General features: G+C 42.1%; 1 protein-coding gene across 18 annotated transcripts in view; it reads left to right on the forward strand.

Moving 5' to 3' along the window:
* The first annotated feature begins 4,418 nt into the window (after nucleotides 1–4,418).
* ALMS1 (ALMS1 centrosome and basal body associated protein) overlaps nucleotides 4,419–25,916 on the forward strand; it is a 186,938-nt gene continuing 165,440 nt past the window's right edge. For all 18 annotated transcript variants that reach the window (XR_015137289.1, XR_015137290.1, XR_015137291.1 and 15 more), the window contains exon 1: nucleotides 4,419–4,939. Coding sequence is in view for 11 of the 18 variants with exons in the window: in XM_086327622.1 (XP_086183748.1) it covers nucleotides 4,652–4,939 (288 nt within the window). In the remaining 7 variants the exon portion in view is untranslated. The remainder of the gene's footprint in view (nucleotides 4,940–25,916) is intronic.

The following is a 25,916-nucleotide window of genomic DNA, read 5'->3' on the forward strand; positions in this document are numbered from 1 at the left end:
GTGTCCGACTCTGTGCGGCAGCCCACCAGGCTCCTCCATCCCTGGGATTCTCCAGGCAAGAATACTGGAGTGGGTTGCCATCTCCTTCTCCAATGCATGAAAGTGAAAAGTGAAAGTGAAGTCACTCAGTCGTGCACGACTCTTAGCGACCCCATGGACTGCAGCCTAGAGAGGTTCATGTTATTGCTATCAAGGTAAATAGAAGTTCTTTGGGCCTTGGAAGTTTGAAGATTTCTGAAAGATTTGATAATTAGTTTTATAATTCCACTAGTTCTCTTTATTTTTCCTGACATTTGTGGATGATAAGGACAGTGGGGTTTCTAGGTAAATGGTAAAGTTTTACAGAATTACTTAATAACAGATTCAACGAAATGTGTGATCCTGTTACTGGAGAGGTACATCGAGATTTCTCAAGTCAAAATATAAAATAAAGCAATTTTTTCCCTATCATTAAAGCCATAGCTCTCCAGCAAGAAAAAGCCCGAACCCACCATAAGAAGAATTGTACTTATATGTACTCAAAGTTCATTTAGAGGTGTTCCAAGGAGTCCTGAGGCTTTGGGCCTCCATATGCTATCTTTATGGTTTTCCCAGGATTGTGTCATTGGCAGATAGGACCTTCATTCTTGGCAAAGCCCCTAAATTATGCCACAACTGTTGGTTGTGCCCTGCCCCTTTCCCTCCTGTTACAATACCGAGAAGAATTTTTGCTGGACTTCACTTTGTGTCTGTCTCCTTAGATAACAACAAGGGATCTCAAGATTCTTTAATTTCCCATTCATTTTATAGGCGTTCTTAAGGGATAGGGAAATCTTTGTTTTTAAAGCATTTAAAAATCATTGACTAACCCCCAAACATCATCTTTCAGGATTTGGAATAGCTCAACCGGAATTCCATCACCTCCACTAGCTTTGTTCATAGTGATGCTTTCTAAGGCCCACTTGACTTCACATTCCAGGATGTCTGGCTCTAGGTCAGTGATCACACCATCGTGATTATCTGGGTCGTAAAGATCTTTTTTGTACAGTTCTTCTGTGTATTCTTGCCATCTCTTCTTAATATCTTCTGCTTCTGTTAGGTCCCTACCATTTCTGTCCTTTATCGAGCCCATCTTTGCATGAAATATTCCTTTGGTATCTCTGATTTTCTTGAAGAGATCCCTAGTCTTTCCCATTCTGTTGTTTTCCTCTATTTCTTTGCATTGATCGCTGAAGAAGGCTTTCTTATCTCTTCTTGCTATTCTTTGGAACTCTGCATTCGGATGTTTATATCTTTCCTTTTCTCCTTTGCTTTTCGCTTCTCCTCTTTTCACAGCTATTTGTAAGGCCTCCCCAGACAGCCATTTTGCTTTTTTTGCATTTCTTTTCCATGGGGATGGTCTTGATCCCTGTCTCCTGTACAATGTCACGAACCTCATTCCATACTTCATCAGGACTCTATCTATCAGATCCAGTCCCTTAAATCTATTTCTCACTTCCACTGTATAATCATAAGGGATTTGATTTAGGTCATACCTGAATGGTCTAGTGGTTTTCCCTACTTTCTTCAGTTTAAGTCTGAATTTGGCAATAAGGAGTTCATGGTCTGAGCCACAGTCAGCTCCTGGTCTTGTTTTTGCTGACTGTATAGAGCTTCTCCATCTTTGGCTGCAAAGAATATAATCAATCTGATTTCGGTGTTGACCATCTGGTGATGTCCATGTATAGAGTCTTCTCTTGTGTTGTTGGAAGAGGGTGTTTGTTATGACCAGTGCATTTTCTTGGCAAAACTCTATTAGTCTTTGCCCTGCTTCATTCTCTATTCCAAGGCCAAATTTGCCTTTTACTCCAGGTGTTTCTTGACTTCCTACTTTTGCATTCCAGTCCCCTATAATGAAAAGGACATCTTTTTTGGGTGTTAGTTCTAAAAGGTCTTGTAGGTCTTCATAGAACCGTTCAACTTCAGCTTCTTCAGCATTACTGGTTGGGGCATAGACTTGGATTACTGTGATACTGAATGGTTTGCCTTGGAAACGAACAGAGATTATTCTGTCATTTTTGAGATTGCATCCAAGTACTGCATTTCAGACTCTTTTGTTGACCATGATGGCCACTCCATTTCTTCTGAGAGATTCCTGCCCACAGTAGTAGATATAATGGTCATCTGAGTTAAATTCACCCATTCCAGTCCATTTCAGTTCGCTGATTCCTAGAATGTCGACATTCACTCTTGCCATCTCTTGTTTGACCACTTCCAATTTGCCTTGATTCATGGACCTGACATTCCAGGTTCCTATGCAATATTGCTTTTTACAGCATTAGATCTTGCTTCTATCACCAGTCACATCCACAGCTGGGTATTCTTTTTGCTTTGGCTCCATCCCTTCATTCTTTATGGAGTTATTTCTCCACTGATCTCCAGTAGCATATTGGGCACCTTTATGTTTCTCTTTCAGTATCCTATCATTTTGCCTTTTCATACTGTTCATGGGATTCTCAAGGCAAGAATACTAAGTGGTTTGCCATTTCCTTCTCCAGTGGACCACATTCTGTCAGATCTCTCCACCATGACCCGCCCATCTTGAGTTGCCCCACGGGCATGGCTTAGTTTCATTGAGGTAGACAAGGCTGTGGTCCTAGTGTGATTAGATTGACTAGTTTTCTGTGAGTATGGTTTCCGTGTGTTTGCCCTCTGATGCCCTCTTGCAACACCTACCGTCTTACTTGGGTTTCTCTCACCTTGGGCGGGGGGTATCTCTTCACGGCTGCTCCAGCAAAGCCCAGCCATTGATGCTTTTGAACTGTGGTGTTGGAGAAGACTCTTGAGAGTCCCTGGGACTGCAAGGAGATCCAACCAGTCCATTCTAAAGGAGATCAGCCCTGGGATTTCTTTGGAAGGAATGACGCTAAAGCTGAAACTCCAGTACTTTGGCCACCTCACGCGAAGAGTTGACTCATTGGAAAAGACTCTGATGCTGGGAGGGATTGGGGGCAGGAGGAGAAGGGGACGACAGAGGATGAGCTGGCTGGATGGCATCACTGACTCGATGGACGTGAGTCTGGGTGAACTCCGGGAGTTGGTGATGGACAGGGAGGCCTGTCGTGCTGCGATTCATGGGGTCGCAAAGAGTCAGACATGACTGAGCGACTGATCTGATCTGAACCCCCAAACATATATATTATCAGTATAAATATTTCTACTTTATTCTTTATTAGCTGTAGGTCTGGGCAAAGGCAATTACTGGACTTACAGAAGACCTGGGATGGCACTGCCAGCCACTTATAAGGTAAGAGACTTTGGCCAAGTTATTCTTCTCAGCCTTAGATTCTTCATGGAAGCAACCTAGATGTCCATCAGCAGATGAATGGATAAGAAAGCTGTGGTACATATACACAATGGAGTATTACTCAGCCATTAAAAAGAATACATTTGAATCAGTTCTAATGAGGTGGATGAAACTGGACCCTATTATACAGAGTGAAGGAAGCCAGAAGGAAAAACATAAATACAGTATACTAACGCATATATATGGAATTTAGAAAGATGGTAACAATAACCCGGTGTACGAGACAGCAAAAGAGACACCGATGTATAGAACAGTCTTATGGACTCTGTGGGAGAGGGAGAGGGTGGGAAGATTTGGGAGAATGGCAATGAAACATGTAAAATATCATGTAGGAAACGAGTTGCCAGTCCAGGTTCGTTGCACGATGCTGGATGCTTGGGGCTGGTGCACTGGGACGGCCCAGAGGGATGGTATGGGGAGGGAGGAGGGAGGAGGGTTCGGGATGGGGAACACATGTATACCTGTGGCGGATTCATTTTGATATTTGGCAAAACTAATACAATTATGTAAAGTTTAAAAATAAAATAAAATTAGAAAAAAAAATGGAAAAAAAAACCATAAAAAAAAAAAGATTCTTCAAATACAAAATGGTTATAACACTTGTCTCACAAATCTGTAAGCATTTACCGTTACTATTCAGTAGTCAACAAATAATACCTACCACTACCCCTTCACAAGTTATCTCCCTTAATTATCAGGACCATCCTATACAAGGGCCTATTACCCTCATTTCAAAGAGGGTTAGTCTCAGTGCTGTTAGAGGCCATGTTAGGATTCAAGCTCCCATCTTTTTGATACCAAAGTCCAGTTCTTACTTAACCCCTCTACTGCCTCTGACGCTTTTCCGCTGTTGGGTTCAAGTGCCCATAATACATTGAAAACTTTGAAAAATTTATAGTTTGCAGGTTTGATTATTTTGGGTTTGTCCCAGAGTCTGATTGCCCCTCGGGGCAGGGGAAAATTCAGTTTTGGCTCGGCCCAGTCGAGGACTAGATTCTTCCCCATTCCGACAGGAGCCCTGTCTGGGTTTATTGTGAGCTTACAGTACTGTGAGCGAGACCCCAGCCGGTGACGGGGACTAGGCGTCGGCTTAGCCAGCCCGCCGCTCAGCGCCGCGGGCCTTCCCGCCGGCCCCTTCGGGGCGTCCTTAGCAACGGGCGCTCACTCCCTGCCCCGCCCTGTCCTCCCAACACCCAGCCCCGCGCAAGGCGTCGGCGGTCTTTGCGCCTGCGCGCAGCCAAAACCGCCAGTCGTTTATTTTCCCCTCCCTTCCCTCTCCCCTCCCCTCTCCTCCTCCTCCTCCATCTCCTAGAGCGAGACGCCAATATGGAGCCTGAGGACCTACCATGGCCCGGCGAGCTCGAGGAGGAGGAGGAGGAGGGGGCGGAGAACTTGGACGAGGACGAGGTGGTGATGGTGGAGGAGATGGAGGAAGAGGAGAGACGGGAGCCGGAGGCGGATTTTAACTATGAGAGCCAGCGTCGAGAGAGTACGGACGAGGAGGACGACGAGGAGGCCAAAGCCTGGCTGCAAGCGCACCCCGGCGCCACTTTGCCTCAGGCGTCTCTCCCAAGGCACCGCTATTCGGAGAGCGAGCTGACCAGCCCCGGGAAGGTGAGCTGGCCGGGGAGAGGTATGGGCCGCCGTCGGGCAGGTGGTCCCTGAGCGCTTTGCATGTTCCCTGCCGTCTGCCTCCTGCTCGCCGCCCGTCACGATGCCTGACAGTAGTACGTGTGCTTTTAAAGGCTTGTAGGGGCCTTGTCGCTTCCTGGGCCCCGACTCTTGCCGAGTACTCCAAGTCTCCCGTCCTTTCAGGCAAAGATCTCTCTTGTTCCCCCGCCCCAGGCCCCGGGCTTTTTGAATTACACCAGGGGTTCAGAGGAGTCAGTACTGTGGTTTCAGAAACGCTGTTGGGAGGAGGTGGGGCTTGTCCCCTGAGGGAGAGGAAAAGAGCGGTGTAGGAAAGGAGAGAATGGTTGTCCAGGGACTCTGTTGTTTTGGAGACAGAAAATTATCTGCCTGAAGGGCGGAACTCCGCTTGAGAGAGCAGTGTGGATTCTGTACGACAGTTAGTTCAATCGCTCAGTCGTGTCCGACTCTTTGCGACCCCATGGACTGCTGCACGCTTCCCTGTCCATCACCAACTCCCGGAGCTTGCTCAAATTCATGTCCATTGAGTCGCTGATGCCATCCAACCATCTCATCCTCTGTCGTCCCTTTCTCCTGCGTTCAGTCTTTCCCAGCATCAGGGTCTTTTCTAAGGAGTCAGTACTTCGCATCAGGTGGCCCAAGTATTGGAGCTTCAGCATCAGTCCTTCCAATGAATATTTAGGACTGATTTCCTTTAGGATTGACTGGTTGGATCTCCTTGCAGTCCAAGGGACTCTCAAGAGTCTTCTTCAACACCACAGTTCAAAAGCATCAATCCTTTGGCGCTCAGCTTTCTTTATAGCCCAACTCTCACATCTGTACATGACTACTGAAAAAACCATAGCTTTGACTAGACGGACCTTTTTTCGTCAAAGTGATGTCTCTGCCTTTTACTGTGCTGTCTAGGTTGGTCATAGCTTTTCTTCCAAGGAGCAAGCGTCTTTTAATTTCATGGCTGCAATCATCATCTGCAGTGATTTTGAAACCCAAGTTTTCATTGTTTCCCCATTCAGTAAGCTACCTGAATAGTAATCTCTAGTGGTTTCTGGCCAATTGTGCTTCTTCAGCTTCTTTGTAGCCCTAAAGGGGTCCCTAGCAGGTAGGAGGGGCTTCGAAATACAGGAGGTTTATTATGCTGCAGCTCCCACCAGTCTGGAAAATTAGAAAGAGCTGATTTTTTGGCTGGCTTCTGAAGGTCATTTTGAAAATAACTGCATTTAATTGATTATTTTTCAGGGAGAAAGGAAAGATATACAATTCGGATATCTAGTCATCAGACATTAAGTTTCTATTCTGTGAGAGGAACATTGTGGGGACAAAAAGAAGTCTAGGGTTTATTGTTCAAGACTGCTCCTTAGATAAGGTGTCAGCTGGGTAGAGTGAAACAAGATGCAACGATTGAAAAGACAGAGAAAAGACTATATAGACCTGTGCTGTTCAATACAGTAGTCATAGCAATGTCTGACTCTTTACATCTTAATTTGTTAAAATCAAGTGAAATTAAAAATTCAGTGCCTCTGTTGTACCAACCACTTTTCAAGTGCTCGGTAGCCACGCTTGATTAGAGGCTGTGTAATTGGACGGTGCAGATGTAGAATAATTTCATCATTACAGAAAGTTCTACTGGACATTATTGCTGTAGGCTGTTGATAATTAAAGAATAATAGTTGTTTTGCTTGGTAAATATTCCTGTCGGTACTCAATTCGTTGAGCATGTATTGAGCATTCATCATGGGCCACACATTATGCTTTATGCTGTGGAATTTTGATGAACGGAAATATTTGTTTTTTCTTTTTTCCTAGCGTATGCACTTTAAAGAGGGAGGCAGACAAAATTCAGTTGGTCGAAGAAAGAAAAGTAAAAATCGTATGTCCTAACATGCTTTGAAAACATTTAGTAAGGGAATCTGTTGTGTCAGTGAAGTTGGGGCAAGCTTCTCTGAGGAAGTTATGACAAGCTGAGGTCTGAAGACAGATCACAATTAAAGGGAAAAGAAGCTTTCCAGCTGAGGGAAAGCCACATGGAAAGGTACTGTAGGTAAGAGAGAATGGCGTTTTCAAGGAACCAGGAGCCAATAAGGGTTGATTACAGATTTCAAGGCTTTCTGTTCTATGTCAAGGATTTGGAAGCTTTATCCGTGGAAGTCATTGAAATGTTTTTAAACAAAGAAATACAGAATAAGATTTGTGTTTCAGGAAGATCACTTTGTAGCAGAGCAGAGAACAGCTTTGATGCCTGGGCTGGGTGGGGAGCAGCAATAATGTCAAGGATGCTAATTAATTAGGACATTGCAGTATTGCCGGGAACTGATGATATTTTGGAATAGGCACCTGTTGGTGGATGTAGAAAAGTAGACTGATTCAAGAGGAATTTAAGAAGTAAAATAATCACAGTGGTACACTAATTTTACATTATTATTACACCAATAATGGATTAGATGTGGAACACGATGGCAAGGAGGTGTCAGGTTATTGGATAAATGGTTGTGCCAAATATTGAAAAATGGCCAGGTTTATGGTAGAAGTGGTGGCCATGGGGTAGGGTGATGAGATGGCTGGGATGGGTGTTAAGACTATGGGTTTGGCTTTGGAGATCAGGGGAGGGATCTGGGCTAGACATTTCAAATTGTAAGTTATCTATATACATATGGACCAAAACTAAAGCCACACTTGTGGATAAGGTCTCGTAACTTTAATTTTGTTCTATGACTTCTTGTTTGAATAACTGTTAATATTTAATTTTAATATTTCTTGAAGATTTTAATTAAGCCCTTTTACTTCTTTACAGCCAATGTGACGAGATTATTCTTTTGTTTAGCAGTGATCTATCTGTGTAATAGAAGATACTGCTTTTTAGAGCCTGAGTATTTTTTCCGTAGAGGGTTTTTTTTTTTTTTTTTGAGAGAAAGATATTCTCTTGTTTACCTTGGTGGGTTTATGAAGGTGTGGGTGATGTGCTGTATTAAAAGTAGTTTTAAAATGATATAAAATGTATTAAGATAATTTTTTTGCTCACTAATATGTTAAGATTTATTTACTAATATATTAAGATTTACTGGCATAAATTGGAAAAATGTTTAAAGGAGAGACTTCTATATTTCTTGCTAGAAATTTATGAACTATAAGTTTTTGAAAATGAGTTTGTTGTGTAGTATTTAATTCAGTGTCTTCAAAGGATGGGGCTTCCCAGGTGACTCAGTAGTAAAGAATCCACCCGCCAAGCAGGAGATGTGGGTTCCGTCCTTGGATTGGGACGATCCTGTGAAGAAGGAAATGGCAACCCACTCCAGTATTCTTGCCTGGGAAATTCCATGGACAGAGGAGCCCGGTAGGCTACAGTCCATGGGGTTGCAAAGAATCAGACATGATATAGTGACTGAACAGCAGCAGCATTCAAAGGAAGAGACCAAATGATGGGAGACATTAATTTCATTCAGGATAGCCTCAAGTTAAATAACAAAATTGTAATATTTGACTCACTCTCATGTCTCTGACAATAAGGATGTTCTAGTGCTAATTTGCAAGGTACTGATTAAGTTTGCAACTCCAAGTAATGACACCGAGCTAAGGTATGGAACTGTTTTAAGTTCAGTACAAAATGTGACCTGCCTTACAACCAAGTCTTAAAAAAAAAAAAAAAAAGATTTATTTTTAGCTGAGCTGGGTCTTTGTTGCTGTGGGAGGGCTTTCTCTAGCTGTGGTGAGTGAGGGCTAATCTTCATTGCGGTACGCCAGCTTCTCATGGCAGTGTGCCGTCTTCTCACGGCAGCGGCTTTTCTTACTGTGGAGCACAGGCTCAGAGTTGGGGGGCTTCAGTAGTTGTGAGCACTGGCTTAGTTGCCTCTCGGCCTATGGGCTCTTCCGGGACCAGGAACTGAACCCATGTACCCGGCATTGGCAAGCCGATTCTTAACCACTGGACCACCAGGGAAGTCCCACAACCAAGTCTTTTTAAGAGTTCAGGGAAGTGAGTGATTCAGAGCCTTTACTTTGTTGGTCTTATGCCAGGCCAGTCCTACAGACCATTCAACAAGAACCGTTTCAGACATCTCTGCTTTGTAATTCCTAAACCTAAATTTCTGAACTGTGCTAGGGAAAATAATTCAGTTCTGTGAATCGGTATCATAGAAGTTCTTGGTCTTCAACTTTTTTTGTTTTTAGTGTTATTATTTATTTACAATAGTCTTTTCTTCCAACTATATTGAGATATAATTGACATGAAGCACTTATAAGTTTAAGGTATATAGCATGGTTTGACTTACATACATCATAAAGTAATTATCACAAGTCGTCATCTCATGTGGCTTAGAAACATGAATAGAAAATAATTTTTTCCTGGTGATGAGAACTCAGCGTTTACTGTTAGCAGTGTTCATATATAGCATACAGCAGCGTTAATTTATTTGTCATGTTGTGCATTATATACTTAGTTCTTATTTATCTTATTATTGGAAGTTTGTGCCTTTTGACCACTTGGTCTCCAACTTTTAACTGGATCATCAAGAGTTCTTGGAAATATTTTTATGTTTCCTTCTTCAGATTCTTCTGCATTATCACCCTTATCCTCTGGCCTTCATCTAGTGTTCAGCATTCTCCTGTCAGCAGGTTATCATTTCTTAGGAGAGACGCTTAGGCCTGAACTCCTTCACCTTCCTAGCCCCCATCTCCAAATTTATCTACACTGTACAACTCTTAATCTTTTCTTTTTTGCCTATTAGTACAGATTTTTTTCTTAGTATTAAAACTTTTTTGAGCTTGGGGATGAAAGCTGTCAGTTAGAATGTGTTTCTCTCTTAAGGAAGTGCTGAATTTTATCTTTAGATATTTGATAAATGATAATAGTTTTAAGTTAAATTGTTTTCTTGACTTTTTTGGTCAAATTTGAAGTCAGAATTATGATGTTTTTATGTGAGGTACTGGGAAGATTTTTTAATGTCTTGGAACAGTTTAAATAATATAAGACTTTCTTGCATGTTGGAAAAATAATAACTTGTGAAGCTACTGTGCCTATGGATTCCTTTCAGGGTTATAATTTGTATATACTGTCTCACTTTTTTTGAGTTGAAACTCTTAGTTGCTCAGTTGTGTCTGGCTCTTTGCAGCTCCAGGCTCCTCTGTCCATGGGATTGCTATTCCCTTCTCCAGGGGATCTTCCTGACCTAGGGATCGAACCTGGGTCTCTGGCATTGCAGGCAGATTCATTAACATCTTACCCACCGGGTAAGCCCCTTTTTTTGGGGGGGGGAGTTAATTTTGATAATTTATGATTTTTCTGGAAAATCATTTCAATAAGGATTTTTAGTTAATTATAATGAAGTGTTACATAGTATTCTTTATTTTTTCCATTGCATTTGTGATTATTTCCACTTCTCATTCCTAATGTTATATATTTTATTTTCCTCTTGATCTGAATAACTATGGATATATTTTGTTAATTTTTTTCATCCAAGGAAACCACTCTTATATTTAAGTTTAATTCTATTGACTTTTTCACCATTTGGTTCGTTAATTTCAGCTCTCATCTTTTACTATTTCCCTAGGTTTATTTGATTTATTTAATTTTACTTAATGTGCTGAATGTTCAACCGGCTTATTTAAAAACATTCTAAACAGTTTTGTTGTGATATAATTTAAAAACCGTGCAATTTACCCTGTATTTTACTGCACAGCTCAGTGGTTTTCAGTATATTAATGGATATGTGTAGCCATCACCACAATTTTAGAACAATTTTTTCACGACCTCAAAAAGAAACCCTATACACTTTCGCTATCGCCCCTCTTGCTTCCATTCCTCAAGGCAACTATTAATCTACTTTCCCTCTCTGTAGAGTTGCCTGTTCTGGTCATTTAATATAAATGGAATCATATAATATATGGTACATGTCACACGGATTCTGGATCTTAGTTCCCCCACCAGGGTTTGAACCCTGGCAGTGAGAGCATTGAGTCCTAGCCACTGCACCACCAATTCCAATGTGTGGTCTTTTATGACTGGCTTCTTTCACTTAGCATAATGTTTTTAGGAATCCATGAATATAACATCAATTTTTCGTTCCTTTTTATGACTTAATAGTATTCCATTGTATGGATATACTATATTTGTTTATCCGTTATCAGTTGATGGACATTTGAGTTGTTTTCTGCCTGTTGTCTATCTCAAAATATTTGAAAATTCTCTTTGTGATTTTTTTTCATTGGTTGTTTAGAAGTCTGTTGCTTAATTTCTACATGTTTGTGAATGTCCTTAACTTCCTTCTGTTATAGATTTCTAATTTCATTCCATTTTGGCTGGAGAATATACTTTCCATGATTTAAATTTTTTAAAAAATGTGAGGCTTGTGTTTATAACTGAATCACTGTGCTGTACAGCAGAAGTTAACACAACATTGTAAATCACCTATTCATTAATAAAATAAAATTTTAAAACATTGAGGCTTGCTTTGTAACCTAACACGTTGTCTGTCCTGGAGATGTTCCATGTATGCTGAGAAGAATGTATATTCTGCTGCTCTAGGATGGAATATTCTATAATGTAGTTTGCTTATAGTGTGTTCACATCTTATATTTCCTTGTGGATCTTCTCACAGGTGGCTGTCCTTTTTTTTTTTTTTTTAAATTATTAGTATTATTTTTTGGCTGCCCTGGATCTTTGTGGCAGCCCGTAGGCTTTCTCCAGCTGTGGTGAGTAGGGACTACTCTAGTTGCGCTGCTCAGGCCTCTCACTGCGGTGGCTTCTGTTGCAGAGCGTGGGCTCTAGGTGTGTGGGCTTCAGAAGTTGTGGTGCCTGGGCTTAGTGGCCTCCTGGCTTGTGGTATTTTCCCAGACCAAGGATGGAACCTGTGTCCCCTGCTTTGGCAGATGGATTCTTAACCATTGGACCACCAGGGAAGTCCCAGTAGACTTTATTGGGAGCCGTTTTATGTTTAGCAAAAAGCTCAGAATTCCCATGTACCTCTTTTCCCTCCCCTGTTTTCTCTGTTATTAGCATCTTGTATTAGGCTGGCATATTTGTTACAGTTGGTAAGCCAATATTGATACATTGCTATTAATTATAAGTGTATGTTTTTATTAGAGTCCACTTTTTTGTACATTCTTTGGATTTTGACAAATGTATAATGACATATATCCACTATTTTACAGTATCACACAGAATAGTTTCACTGCCTAAAAAAAAATCCCCGTGTTCTGCTTATTTGTCCCTTCCCTCCTTCCTCTGAAACCCTGGCAGCTGCTGCTGTTTTTATTGTCTTTGTAGTTTAGCATTTTCCAGAAAGTCATGTGCTTAGAGTCATACAGTATGTAGCCTTTTAGGATGGCTTCTTTCACTTAGGAATATGCTTTTAAGGTTCTTCCATGTCTTTTCATGGTCTGGTGGCTTGTTTCTTTTTTTCTACCTTGATTTCTTTTTCTTTTCTTAAAAATTGTGGTAAAATATGTATACCATAAAATTTACTGGTTTAAGCTATAAATAAAATATATTTATTTTGGCTGAGCCTCGCAGCTTGCAGGATCTTAGTTCCACAACCAGGGATTGAACTTCGGGCCCTGGCAGTTAAAGCACCGAGTCCTAAACAGTGGGCTACCAGGGAATTTCCCCATTTTAACCAGGTTTAAGTGACATTAAGTACATTCACATTGTTTTATAATCTTTACCACCATCTATCTCCAGAACTTTTGCATCTTTACAAACTGAACCTCCAACATTTCTGCCTTATCTGAGTCTGATTCTGATCCTTGCTGTCTCTTTAACCTGCTTTTGTTTTTTGTAAAACAAAAAAGTTGTTTTTGTCGTTTATGTTTTGTAATTTGTGTGTGTGTGTGTGGAAAACCAGGCGTGTACCGAATGAATATGATATGCTAGGAACTGAAGTAAATAGCCTTTTAGTGTGAGGTTTCATAAGTTTATCTGGTTAGAGGTGATTTTGTGTTTGTTTGCTATAGCAGTAGGTGTCAGAGGCTAAAATTTCCTCTGATGGCCTTGCTTGTGTTCCGCCCGTTTTCTTTGGATTTCTCTAAGGACCTCCTAAATAAGATCTGGATGTGCTGTTCTTGCATTCGTCTACCATTCTCATCAGGAGCCCCGTTGATGTAGTGGTGAGGTATGGGCGGAGGGGAGGTGTTCTGTAGTCATATTGTGAGGTCTCAGTCTTTCTCTAGGCTGTGAGCTTCACTAGGGTTTCTCATTGGTTTCTCCTTAAATAAAATAAGAAAGCTAGGAGGGGGCTTGGAGTTGAATATTTCCCTTCCCCGACATCACTTAGTCTCTGGTAAAACCCCAGTCTCTGGTAAAATAGTTTCTTTTGCAGGCAGGTCTTAAGGACAAAATGCTTCTAGACTTATTTCAAAACGACTACTTTTCCCTCTTCTCCTGCCACAGCAAGAGATTTTTCTCTAATCTTAACTGTGAAACCTGGTGCAGTTCCTGGAAGTAAAACTACAAAAGTGTGGGAGCCCCTCTAAGACTTTCCCTGGACTTTTTAAATCTCACAGTTCTCTATCCTGAGCCTCTAATAATTTGTCAGTTACAATTTAGGCTTTCCTTCCCTGTCCTTCGTGGTGTCTGCTCTGGAACTCTGTCCCGTTAGTTGTGATTGTCTGTATCTGTTTGTCTGTCCCAGATTTGCTGGACTGTTCAGTTCAGTTCAGTTGCTCAGTCGTGTCCGACTCTTTGTGACCCCGTGAATTGCAGCACGCCAGGCCTCCCTGTCCATCACCAACTCCTGGAGTTCACTCAAACTCACGTCCATCCAGTCGGTGATGCCATCCAGCCATGCCATCCTCTGTCGTCTCCTTCTCCTCCTGCCCCCAATCCCTCCCAGCATCAGAGTCTTTTCCAGTGAGTCAACTCTTTGCATGAGGTGGCCAAAGTACTGGAGTTTCAGCTTTAGCATTAGTCCTTCCAAAGAACACCCAGGGCTGATCTCCTTCAGAATGGACTGGTTGGGTCTCCTTGCAGTCCAAGGGACTCTCAAGAGTCTTCTCCTACACCACAGTTCAGAAGCATCAATTCTTAGGTGCTTAGCTTTCTTCACAGTCCAACTCTCACATCCATACATGACCACTTGACTAGACGGACCTTTGTTGGCAAAGAATGTCTCTGCTTTTCAATATGCTATCTAGGTTGGTCATAACTTTCCTTCCAAGCAGTAAGCGTCTTTTTAATTTCATGGCTGCAGTCGCCATCTGCCATGATTTTGGAGCCCCCCAAAAATAAAGTCTGACACTGTTTCCACTGTTTCCCCATCTATTTCCCATGAAGTGATGGGACCAGATGCCATGATCTTTTGTTTTCTGAATGTTGAGCTTTAAGCCAACTTTTTCACTCTCCTCTTTCACTTTGATCAAGAGGCTTTTTAGTTCCTCTTCACTTTCTGCCGTAAGGGTGGTGTTATCTGCATATCTGAAGTTATTGATATTTCTCCCGGCAATCTTGATTCCGGCTGTGCTTCTTCCAGCCCAGCGTTTTTCATGATGCACTCTGCATATAAGTTAAATAAGCAGGGTGACAATATACAGCCTTGACGTATTCCTTTTCCTATTTGGAACCAGTCTGTTGTTCCATGTCCAGTTCTAACTGTTGCTTCCTGACCTGCATATAGGTTTCTCAGGAGGCAGATAAGGTGGTCTGGTATTCCCATCTCTTGAAGAATTTTCCACAGTTTATTGTGATCCACACAGTCAAAGGCTTTGGCATAGTCAATAAAGCAGAAATATATGTTTTTCTGGAACTCTCTTGCTTTTTCCATGATCCAGAGGATGTTGGCAATTTGATCTCTGGTTCCTCTGCATTTTCTAAAATGAGCTTGAACATCTGGAAGTTCACGGTTCATGTACTGCTGAAGCCTGGCTTGGAGAATTTTGAGCATTACTTTACTAGCGTGTGAGATGAGTGCAATTGTGCAGTAGTTTGAGCATTCTTTGGCATTGCCTTTCTTTGGGATTGGAATGAAAACTGACCTTTTCCAGTCCTGTGGCCACTGCTGAGTTTTCCAAATTTGCTGGCAGCATTTTCACAGCATCATCTTTCAGGATTTGAAATAGCTCAACTGGAATTCCATCACCTCTACTAGCTTTGTTTGTAGTGATGCTTCCTAAGGCCACTTGACTTCCCATTCCAGGATGTCTGGGACTGTAGTTTGCCCTTAATTTCAGTTCTCTGGTGGATATAAGAAGAGTTGTTGATTTTCAATTTGGTTAGGGTGTTTTCTTTTTGTAGGGATGGGAGTGATGACTTCCTAACTCCTTGCATGCTGGACCGGAGCCTTGTTTTAGTTGTTTTTCAGCAGACTGTGGTTTTGTTTGTTTGTTTGTTTTCACCATGCTCCATAGCTTGGCTTCCCTAGTAGCTCAGTTGGTAAAGAATCCGCCTTCAATGCAGGAGACCCTGGTTCAATTCCTGAGTCAGGAAGATCCTCTGGAGAAGGGATAGGCTACCCACTCCAGTGTTCTTGGGGTTCCCTTGTGGCTCAGCTGGTAAAGAATCCGCCTGCAATGCTGGAGACCTGGGTTTGATGCCTGGGTTGGGAAGATCCCCTGAAGAGGGGAGCAGCTACTCACTCCAGTATTCTGGCCTGGAGAAGTCCATGGACTGTATAGTCCATGGGGTCGCAAAGTGACTTTCACTTTCACAGCTTGTGGGATCATAGTTCCCCCACAAGGGATTGAACCTGTGCCCTTGGCAGTGAAAGCATGGCGTCCTAACCATTGGACCACCAGGGAATTTCCTCAACAGATCATTTTTTAGAGCAATTGTAGGTTCCAAAAAAAAATTGAGATTTCCCATCTACTTCCTGCTCCCACACATGCACAGCGTCCTCCACTGTCAATTTCCAACGTCAGAGTGTAATACGTTTGTTATGATGAACCTACATTGACATCCAAAGCCAGAGTGTATATTAGGGCTCACTTTTGGTATTGTACATTCTGTGGTTTTTGACAAATGTATAATGGCATGTATCCACCAATATAGTTTCTCCATGTCTTTTCATGACTTAGTGGCTCATTTCTTTTTAGTTCTCGATAATATTATTGTCTAAATGAGCCACAGTTTATTTTATCCATTCATCTACTAAAGGATATTTTCGTTGGACTTCCCTGATGAGTCAGACTGTAACGAATGTACCTGCAATGCAGAAGACCTGGGTTCAATCCCTGGGTCGGCAAGACCCCCTGGAGAAGGGAATGGCTACCCACTGCAGTATTCTTGCCTGGAAAATTCCATGACAGAGCAGCGTGGTGGGCTGCAGTGTGTGAGGCTGCAGAGAATCAGACACGACTGAGAGACTAACCATCTTTTCAGTCCATTTGGGTCAGTACCAAGCAGTCTGATGACTCGCTGCATGTGTGCTCAGTGCTGTATGTTGGTTAACAGTCCTTATCAGGTTATGTCTTTTAGAAATATCTTCTCCTCGCCTGTGGCTTGTCTTCTCATTCTCTTGACATTGTCTTTCATGGAACGAAAGTTTTTAATTTTGATGAGTCCAGCTTATCAATTCTTTCTTTCAAGGGTTGTGCCTTTGGTGTTGTACCTAAAAAGTGATCACCATAGCCCAGGTCATCTAGGTTTTCTCCTGTATTATCTTCTAGGTGTTCTACAGTTTTTACAGTTTTATATTCCCTGTTTTGAGTTGAATTTTGTGAGAGCTGTAAGATCTGTCCCAATTCGCTTTTTGCATGTGCATGTCCAGTTATCCCGGTGTCGTTTGTCGAAAAGACGGTCTTGGCTCCATTACGTTGCCTTGTTCCTTTGTCAAGGATCAGCGGTCTTTATCTCGGTCTGTTTCTGGACTTTGTTGTGTTACAGCGATCTGTTTGCTGGTCTTTCACCAGTGCCACATTGTCTTGATTGCTGTAGCTTTACAGGAAGTCTTTAAGTCAGATAGTGTCTGTTGTTTTTTTGGCTTTCTTGGATCTTTTGACTCCCCCTATACACTCTATTTTTTAAGTTCAAATTACTTTTTTTTTTTCCCCATTGGTGTGTTGGTTTCTGCTGTACAACAGTGCAATCAGCCATAACTATACGTACATCCCCTGCCTCCCTAGCGTCTCTCCCCACCATCATCCCCCCTCCACGTCATCACAGAGCACTAGATGGGCTCCCTGTGCCGCACAGCAGCTTCTCCCACCTGTCCAGCTTACACTGGACAATGTGTGTATATTGATGCTGCGTTCTCCATTTGTCCCACTCTCTCCCTCCCCCACAGTGTCCATAAGTCCATTCTCTACATCTTTGTCTTCATTCCTTCCCTGCAGATAGCTTCATCAATATAATTTTTCTAGGTTCTGTATATATGCGTTAATTACTATATTTGTTTTTGTCTTTCTAACTTACTTCACTTTGTATAACAGGCTCTAGCTTCATCCATCTCATGAGAACTGACTCAAATTCATTCTTCTTGATGACTGAGTAGTATGTATGTACCACATCTTTTTTGTTGATTCCTCTGCTGATGGACATCCAGGTTGCTTCCATGTTCTGGCTGTTGTCAGCAGTGCTGCAGTGAACGTTGGGGTACATGTGTCTTGAGTTTTGATTATGGTTTTCTCATATTGATTATGGCCCAGTAGTGGAATTGCTGGGTCATACGATGATTTATTCCTAGTATTTGAAGTAATCTTTATCCTGTTCTCCATAAAGTCTGCATCAGTTTGTATTCCCACCAACAGTGTAGAGTTCCCTTTTCTCTACATCCTCTCCAACATTTATTGTTTGTACATTTTTTGATGATGGCCATTCTGACTGGTGTGAGGTGATACCTCATTGAAGTTTTGATTTGCATTTCTCTAATAATTAGTGACGTTAAGCATCTTTTCATCTGTTTATTGGCCATCTATATGTCTTCAGAAAACAAAGATCATGGCATCCGGTCCCATCACTTCATGGGAAATAGATGGGGAAACAGTGGAAACAGTGTCAGACTTTATTTTTCTGGGCTCCAAAATCACCGCAGATGGTGACTGCAGCCATGAAATTAAAAGACGCTTACTCCTTGGAAGGAAAGTTATGACCAACCTACATAGCATATTCAAAAGCAGAGACATTACTTTGCCAACAGAGGTTTGTCTAGTCAAGGCTATGATTTTTCCTGTGGTCATGTATGGATGTGAGAGTTGGACTGTGAAGAAGGCTGAATGCTGAAGAATTGATGCTTTTGAAGTGTGGTGTTGGAGAAGACTCTTGAGAGTCCCTTGGACTGCAAGGAGATCCAACAAGTCCATTCTGAAGGAGATCAGCCCTGGGATTTCTTTGGAGGGAATGATGCTAAAGCTGAAACTCCAGTACTTTGGCCACCTCATACGAAGAGTTGATTCATTGGAAAAGACTCTGATGCTGGGAGGGATTGGAGGCAGGAGGAGAAGGGGACGACAGAGGATGAGATGGCTGGATGGCATCACTGACTCTATGGACGTGAGTCTGAGTGAACTCCAGGAGTTGGTGATGGACAGGGAGGCCTGGCGTGCTGCGATTCATGGGGTCGCAAAGAGTTGGACACAACTGAGCAACTGATCTGATCTGATCTGACCCATTTTTTGATTGGGCTGTTTGTTTTCCTAATATTGAGCTGTATGAGCTGCTTATATATTCTAGATTAATCCTTTGTCAGTTGTTTCATTTGCAATTTTCTCCTATTTTGAGAGTTGTCTTTTAATCTTTTTTATTGTTTCCTTTGCGGTGCAAAAGCTTTTAAGTATAATTAGGTCTCATTTGTTTTTTTTTTTTTTTCCATTACTCTAGGAGGTGGGTCATAGAGGATCTTATTGTGGTTTATGTCAAGGAATATTCTGCCTATGTTTTCCCCTAAGAGCTTTATACTTTCTGACCTTACATTTAAGTCAATCCAGTTTGAATTTATTTTTGAGTATGATGTTAGGAAGTCTTCTAGTGTCATTCTTTAGCATGTAGCTGTCCAGTTTTCTCAGAACTACTTGCTAAAGAGGCTGTCTTTTCTCCATTGTATATTCTTGCCTTCTTTGTCAAAGATAAGGTGCCCATACTACTACTACTACTACTACTACTACTACTAAGTTGCTTCAGTCGTGTCCAACTCTGTGCGACTCCAGAGACGGCAGCCCACCAGGCTCCCCTGTCCCTGGGATTCTCCAGGCAAGAACAGTGGAGTGGGTTGCCATTTCCTTCTCCAATGCATGAATGAAAAGAGAAAGTGAAGTCGCTCAGTCGTGTCCGACTCTTAGCGACCCCATGGACTGCAGCCTACCAGGCTCCTCCGTCCATGGTATTTTCCAGGCAAGAGTACTGGAGTGGGGTGCCATTGCCTTCTCCGAAAGCTGGTTTGGTGGTGCTGAATTCACTGAACTTTTGCTTGTCTGTAAAGCTTTTGATTTCTTCTTCAATGAGATCCTTGCTGGTACTCTTGGTTGTAAGTTTTTATCCTTCATCACTTTAAATATATCCTTCCACTCTCTCTGGCCTGCAGAGTTTCTGCTGAAAAATCAGCTGTTAACCTTATGGGGATTGCTTCGTATGTTATTTTTTGCTTTTCCCTTGCTGCTTTTAGTATTTTTTCTTTGTGTTTAATTTTTTTTAGTGTGAGTAATATGTGTGTTGTTGTATTTCTCTTTGGGTTTATCCTGTATGGGACTGTCTGGGCTTCCTGGACTTGGGTGCTATTTCCTTTCCTATAGTAGGGGAGTTTTCCGCTATAATCTCCTCACATATTTTCTCATACCCTTTGTTTCTCTTCTTCTGGAATGCTAATAATTTGAATTTTGGTGCATTTATTATTGTCCCAGAGGTCTCTGAGACTGTCCTCTACTCTTATATTTCTTTTTCTGCTCCTCAGCAGTTATTTCTGTTATTCTGTCTTCCAGCTCACTTATTCATTCTTCTGCCTCAGTTATTCTACTATTGATTCCTTTTAGATTATTTTTAATTTCAGTGATTGTGTTGTTCATCTCTGTTTATTTTTATTTTTTCTAGGTCTTTAGTAAATGTGTTAAATAATTCTTCTATTTTTTCTATTTTTGATATTTTGAAACTTCTTTACTGTCAATACTTGAAATTCTTTTTCACATAGGTTGCCTGTTTCCTCTTCATTTATTTGGTCTTGTAGTTTTTAACTTGCTCCTTCATCCGTAACATATTTTTTTTGTCATTTCTTTTTTTTTTTTTTTGATAGTTGGGACTACGTTCCTGTCTCACAAGTTGTTTAGTCTTAGTTTCCAGCAGTGGAGTTTTCAGGTAGTTGGGTAGAGCTGGGTCTTTGTTTTGAGATGTGGACCTTTGGGAAACCTCACTCTAATTAATATTCCCTGGCACCTGAAGTTTTCTCTGTTACTCTAGCCCTTCGGACTCGGCACTCCTGCCTCCTGGGGCTCAGTCCTGAACTGGGATTCCACAAGCCATGGTTGTGGAAAAGAAAAATATAGAAAAGGAAGAAAAGGAAAAAAAAAAGGGCAGAACAATAACAAAGAATAGAAAATAACCTCAGAAGGGTGAAACTGGACTCCAGTAGCAAAGTGAGAGAAGAAAAAAAATTATATCTATAAAAATAAAAAATAAGAAAAATCAAGAGGGAGCAGAAAAATAATGAAGATTAAAAAATAATAAAATAAATTTAGAAAACTAACAAATAATAGAAAAAATAAGAATATGTGTGAAACAACCACTGCAGGGTAAAACCGAACTCTGCTGGTAAACAGTAAAAAAAGTATTGGAAAAAAAAAAACAACCTCAAAAACAGAAACAAACCTTGAATGTGAAGGGCTGCTTAGGTGGGGGATGACTTATGTGGTGTTGTTTGGGTGGAGATGGGATTTATTGGGGGGATGGGGTCCTGATTCAGGACCTAAGCCTCCAGAGAAGACCCTAGAGAGGGGGCTCTACCCAAACTGAGAAAGCCTCTGCAGTGCCTCTCTGTAGGGCGTGGCAGGTGGCCTGGACTCCACCCAAGTTTCTGCAGTGCTTCTGGCTTCAGGGTGGGGAGGATAAACCTGGGTCTCCAGGAGGCTCCCTGGGGCCGAGTGGGTAGGGGAACACCAGATGGATTCCCCTCTCCTCCCCATCCAGAGGGACCCTTCCCTGCTGGCTCTGCTTTGTCTTCCTTCCCTTCTGCAGTCGCAGGACCTGTGTGGGCAGTGGGTGCCCTTGGAGGTGACCCTGGAGGGAGAGGGGTCCTGAAGAATAGAGGGTGCCCCTGGAAGGAGGAGGGAGCCAGAGGGTAGAGAAAGGGGTCCCAGATGGTGGAGGCCCAGTCCAGAGGGCAGACAGAGCCCCTGGTTGGGGGATGAGGGCCCACAGAGGACAGGGACCTTGGAGGGGAGAGGGAACTGGAGGATAGAGGGGGACCCTGAAGGGTGGGGGGCCACCCGGATGGCTGAGCACTTGGCCTGGAAAGAGGAGTAAGCCCTGGAGGGAGGAGAGGGGCTGGAGGGGGGCCCCCTGGAGGGTGGAGGGGGGCCCGGAGGTGGTGGTCTTAGGAGACGCTCCAGGGCCGAGTGGGCAGGGGTACACTAGGCAGTTCCCTGCTACTGGAACCCTGCAGTTGCCTCCCCCGGCTGGGTGGTCTTCTCTCCCTGCAGGAGCCTCCCTCCCCTGTTTCACATCTACAGGACCCATCCAGGTGGATGAGTCCCTGAAGAGTAAAAGGTACCCTGGAAGGCAAAGAGCTCCTCAGGAGGGTTGAGAGGGTCCCAGAGGCCCTTGGGCCCCATAAAGGCTCCCTGGGGCCAAGTGAAGGGGGAACCCCAGGGCCTTCCACAGTGGGACTTCTTATCCCCTCAGAGGTCCCTCCCCTTTCTGGTAGAGCACGTATGCCACTCCCAGCACCCAAAGGCATCCAAACTGTCCCTGGCGTCCAAACTGCTTCTGATGCCGAAACTGCTACCCCTCCCCCCGCAGCCCCTCAGTCTCTGAAAAGTGAAAGGGGCACCCCAGGGGCTTTTCCCAGTGGATCCTGTGATCCCCCAGGATCCCCACCCCTCCGAGGCAAGCAGGCGTGCGGCTTCTAGCACCAAAAGGTGCCCAGACTGCTCTGGGCACCGAAACCACTTCTGGTGCTAAAACTGCTCCCTCTCCCCCAGCAGCCCCTCAGTCACTGGTCCCCAGGCCTGCACTTTCCCCTGCTTGGCCCTACCTGGTACCTGGTCTCCCCCAGGGCTCCTCCCTTCAGCCTGTCCACAGGAAATCCCCCACCATTGCCTGGTGAATATCCTAGGGGTGGGCAGATGCAGACTGCATGCCTTCCCTCACTGCCGCCTTGGCTGTCTGCCATATAAACTTTAGAACCAGTTTATCGATATCCACAAAATAACTTGCTTGGATTGCATTGGAATTGTATTGAATATATACATCAAGTTGGGAAGAACTGACATGTTGACAGTATTGAGTCTTGCTAACAATGAAGATGAACTATCTGTCCATTTAATTAGTTCTGTTTTGATTTCTTTCACCAGAGTTTAGATTTGGTGCATATTTGTTTAGATTTATACCTATTTCATTTTTTGGGTGCTAATGTAAATGGGTTTTTTCCTCCCTGTACATCATGTGGGATCTTAGTTCCCTGACCACATACCAAACCCACCCTTCCTGCAATGGAAGCACCCAGAGTCTTACCCACTAGACTGCCGGGGAAGTCCCAATGGTATCGTGTTTTTAATTTCAAATTCTAATCGTTCACTGCCGGTGTGTAGGAAACCCATTGATTTGCTCTGGTTTTTTTGTTGTTTGTTTTTTTAAATGTTCAGATCAGATCAGTCGCTCAGTCGTGTCTGACTCTTTGCGACCCCATGAATCGCAGCACGCCAGGCCTCCCTGTCCATCACCAACTCACGGAGTTCACTGAGACTCACATCCATTGAGTTAGTGATGCCATCCAGCCATCTCATCCTCTGTCTTCCCCTTCTCCTCCTGCCCCCAATCCCTCCCAGCATCAGAGTCTTTTCCAATGAGTCAACTCTTCGCATGAGGTGGCCAAAGTACTGGAGTTTCAGCTTTAGCATCATTCCTTCCAAAGAAATCCCAGGGCTGATCTCCTTCAGAATGGACTGGTTGGATCTCCTTGCAGTCCAAGGGACTCTCAAGAGTCTTCTCCAACACCACAGTTCAAAAGCATCAATTCTTCAGCATTCAGCCTTCTTCACAGTCCAACTCTCACATCCATACATGACCACAGGAAAAATCGTAGCCTTGACTAGACGGAACTTTGTTGGCAAAGTAATGTCTCTGCTTTTGAATATGCTATCTAGGTTGGTCATAACTTTCCTTCCAAGGAGTAAGCGTCTTTTAATTTCATGGCTGCAGTCACCATCTGCAGTCATTTTGGAGCCCAGAAAAATAAAGTCTGCCACTGTTTCCACTGTTTCCCCATCTATTTCCCATGAAGTGGTGGGACCAGATGCCATGATCTTCGTTTTCTGAATGTTGAGCTTTAAGCCAACTTTTTCACTCTCCACTTTCACTTTCATCAAGAGGCTTTTGAGTTCCTCTTCACTTTCTGCCATAAGGGTGGTGTCATCTGCATATCTGAGGTTATTGATATTTCTCCCGGCAATCTTGATTCCAGTTTGTGTTTCTTCCAGTCCAGTGTTTCTCATGATGTACTCTGCATATAAGTTAAATAAACAGGGTGACAATATACAGCCTTGACCAACTCCTTTTCCTATTTGGAATCAGTCTGTTGTTCCATGTCTAGTTCTAACTGTTGCTTCCTGACCTGCATACAGATTTCTCAAGAGGCAGATCAGGTGGTCTGGTATTCCCATCTCTTGAAGAATTTTCCACAGTTTATTGTGATCCACACAGTCAAAGGCTTTGGCCTGTCGCAGCCACCTTTAAATGTTCAAGTATCACCAAAAAATATCCATCCACTACTTTGGGAAACTGGAGTATTGAATTCTAATTATTGTTGGATTGTCTCTTTTTTCCTTCAGTTCTGTTAATTTTTCCTTAAGGTATTTTGGAGCTCTGATGCGAAGTGAATATATATTTTGAATTATTAGATTATTCTTGGTGGATTGACCCTTTTGTCATTCTGAAATGCTCCTCTTTATTTTTAGTAGCCTTTTTTATTGTAATACATTTTTATATTGCACTAGCCACTCTGCATGTTTTAGATTATAAATCTGCTCTTCATCCTTTTCCTTTCACCCTGTTTGTGTTTTCAGCCTAAAGTGTGTCTCCTGTAGAGAGCGTATAGTTGAATCTTGTTTTTCATGTAGTCTAGCACAACTATATATCTTTGATTGGGTTGTTTAATTCACTCACATTAAATGCTATTGATATGTTTTGATTTATATCTACTGTTTAATTTTTTGTTTTCTATATATTGTGTCTTTTTGTTCTTTTAGACCTTATATTGCCATTTTTGGTTTTAAGTAGATATTTTTCTCTTGTTTTGGTTTAATTCTAATGATTTTTAAAGTTATAATTACTGAGTTATTTTCTGTGGCTTACAGTATACACTGTTAATTTATCAGAATCTGCTTGAGATTCATTAGGACTAAATTTCAGTGAAATATAGAAGGTTTATGCCAATATAACCCCATTCCTTACCCTGCCCCTTCAATGTTATTACTGTTAAACATATGTCTGCATATGTTACAGATATATGTTACATACCAAGTGAGGTATTGTAAGAGTTAATACTTTCTGTAATAGGTTTTTTGAAGAATCTGGGAGGAGGGAGAATAACAAGCAGATGTTTTGTAGTTAGTTATATGAACTTTCTTTTGTCTTCTTTTTCTGTGCTCATTTCTTCCTTTCTTTTGAGTTATCATCTGGTATTGTTTCCTTATTTCAGCACAGATCAGTACCTGTTGATCTCCTTTGTGCTCTCATTGTCAAATACATTTCTGTATGTTTATGTGCCTAGCAGTACAGTTAGATATATATTGTTTCATACAATCGTTCTTTTTTGAAATAGGAAAATTTTCACTTTATTGTCACATTGAATTTTAGTACTTTACTTTTTTTCCCCTTTCCTTCCTTCCTTCCTTCCTTTCTTTCGCTGTCAGGTCAACTGCAGCGTGCGGGATCTTTTGTTGCAACACACATACTCTCTAGTTGTGGCGTATAAGCTCAGTAGTTGTGGCACGCGGGCTTAGTTGCTCTGTGGTACGTGGGATCCTAGTTCCTGGACCAGGGATTGAACCTGTCTGTGTCCCCTGCATTGCAAGGTGAATTCCCAGTCATTAGCTCACCAGGGAAGACACTGAATTTTAGTGCTTCTCTGTACAAGAGAAAAACAAACTGAGTCATGGTCATGAGTTCAGGATTATATATGTTACATTTTGCCTTGTTACAATACAGTTGTGGCTTTATGATAAACATAAATTGGGGACATAGCTTGTAATCCAAAGCTAATTTGCATAACTCACGAGGGGAAAAAGCATTAAATGCATTTCTGAAATAAGTATTTTCATTTAATTCAGAATGTCAAGACAGCATTAGACATTGGCCTTGTTTCAAAAAAGTTTAAATGCTAAGCTAGCTAAATAACCTTCTTGAAAGGTTTAAACACAGATAAAGAAAATGTTTTCCCTCTAATCTCAATCTTACATAAGAGAAAGAGATGAGGGGAAAAATGTAGACAATTTCTTTAGCGTATATGGCTAAGTACTTCAGCCTCCTTAAACTAGTGTCCATTACTGACTTCATTAAAATGAACTGGGCAAATATCGAAAGTTATCCACTTTATAAACCAAAGGCAGAAATTTTAGGGTTATGGTAAGTAAAAAAATTTTGAAACACTTGAAAAATGTTTGACATTAGAGAAATCATCTCTTCATTATAAGAAAGAAAGGCATAACAGAAAGTAAAAAACATTTAAACTAAACTGATTTTCAGTCCTCTTTGAACAAGAGAAATAGAAAATAATGATTACTAAACTTTGTGCTTTAATCGAACTAATTAATTACAGTGATTTTAAATGGCAACTGCCCATCTGACTAGGTGGTGAGCTTGACAGTTTTGAATGTTTTTGTA

The sequence above is a fragment of the Bos grunniens genome, chromosome 11 (assembly GCF_055505025.1).
Source record: "Bos grunniens cultivar Pamir isolate PY7600 chromosome 11, Bosgru_T2T1.0, whole genome shotgun sequence".
Lineage (NCBI taxonomy): Eukaryota > Metazoa > Chordata > Mammalia > Artiodactyla > Bovidae > Bos > Bos grunniens.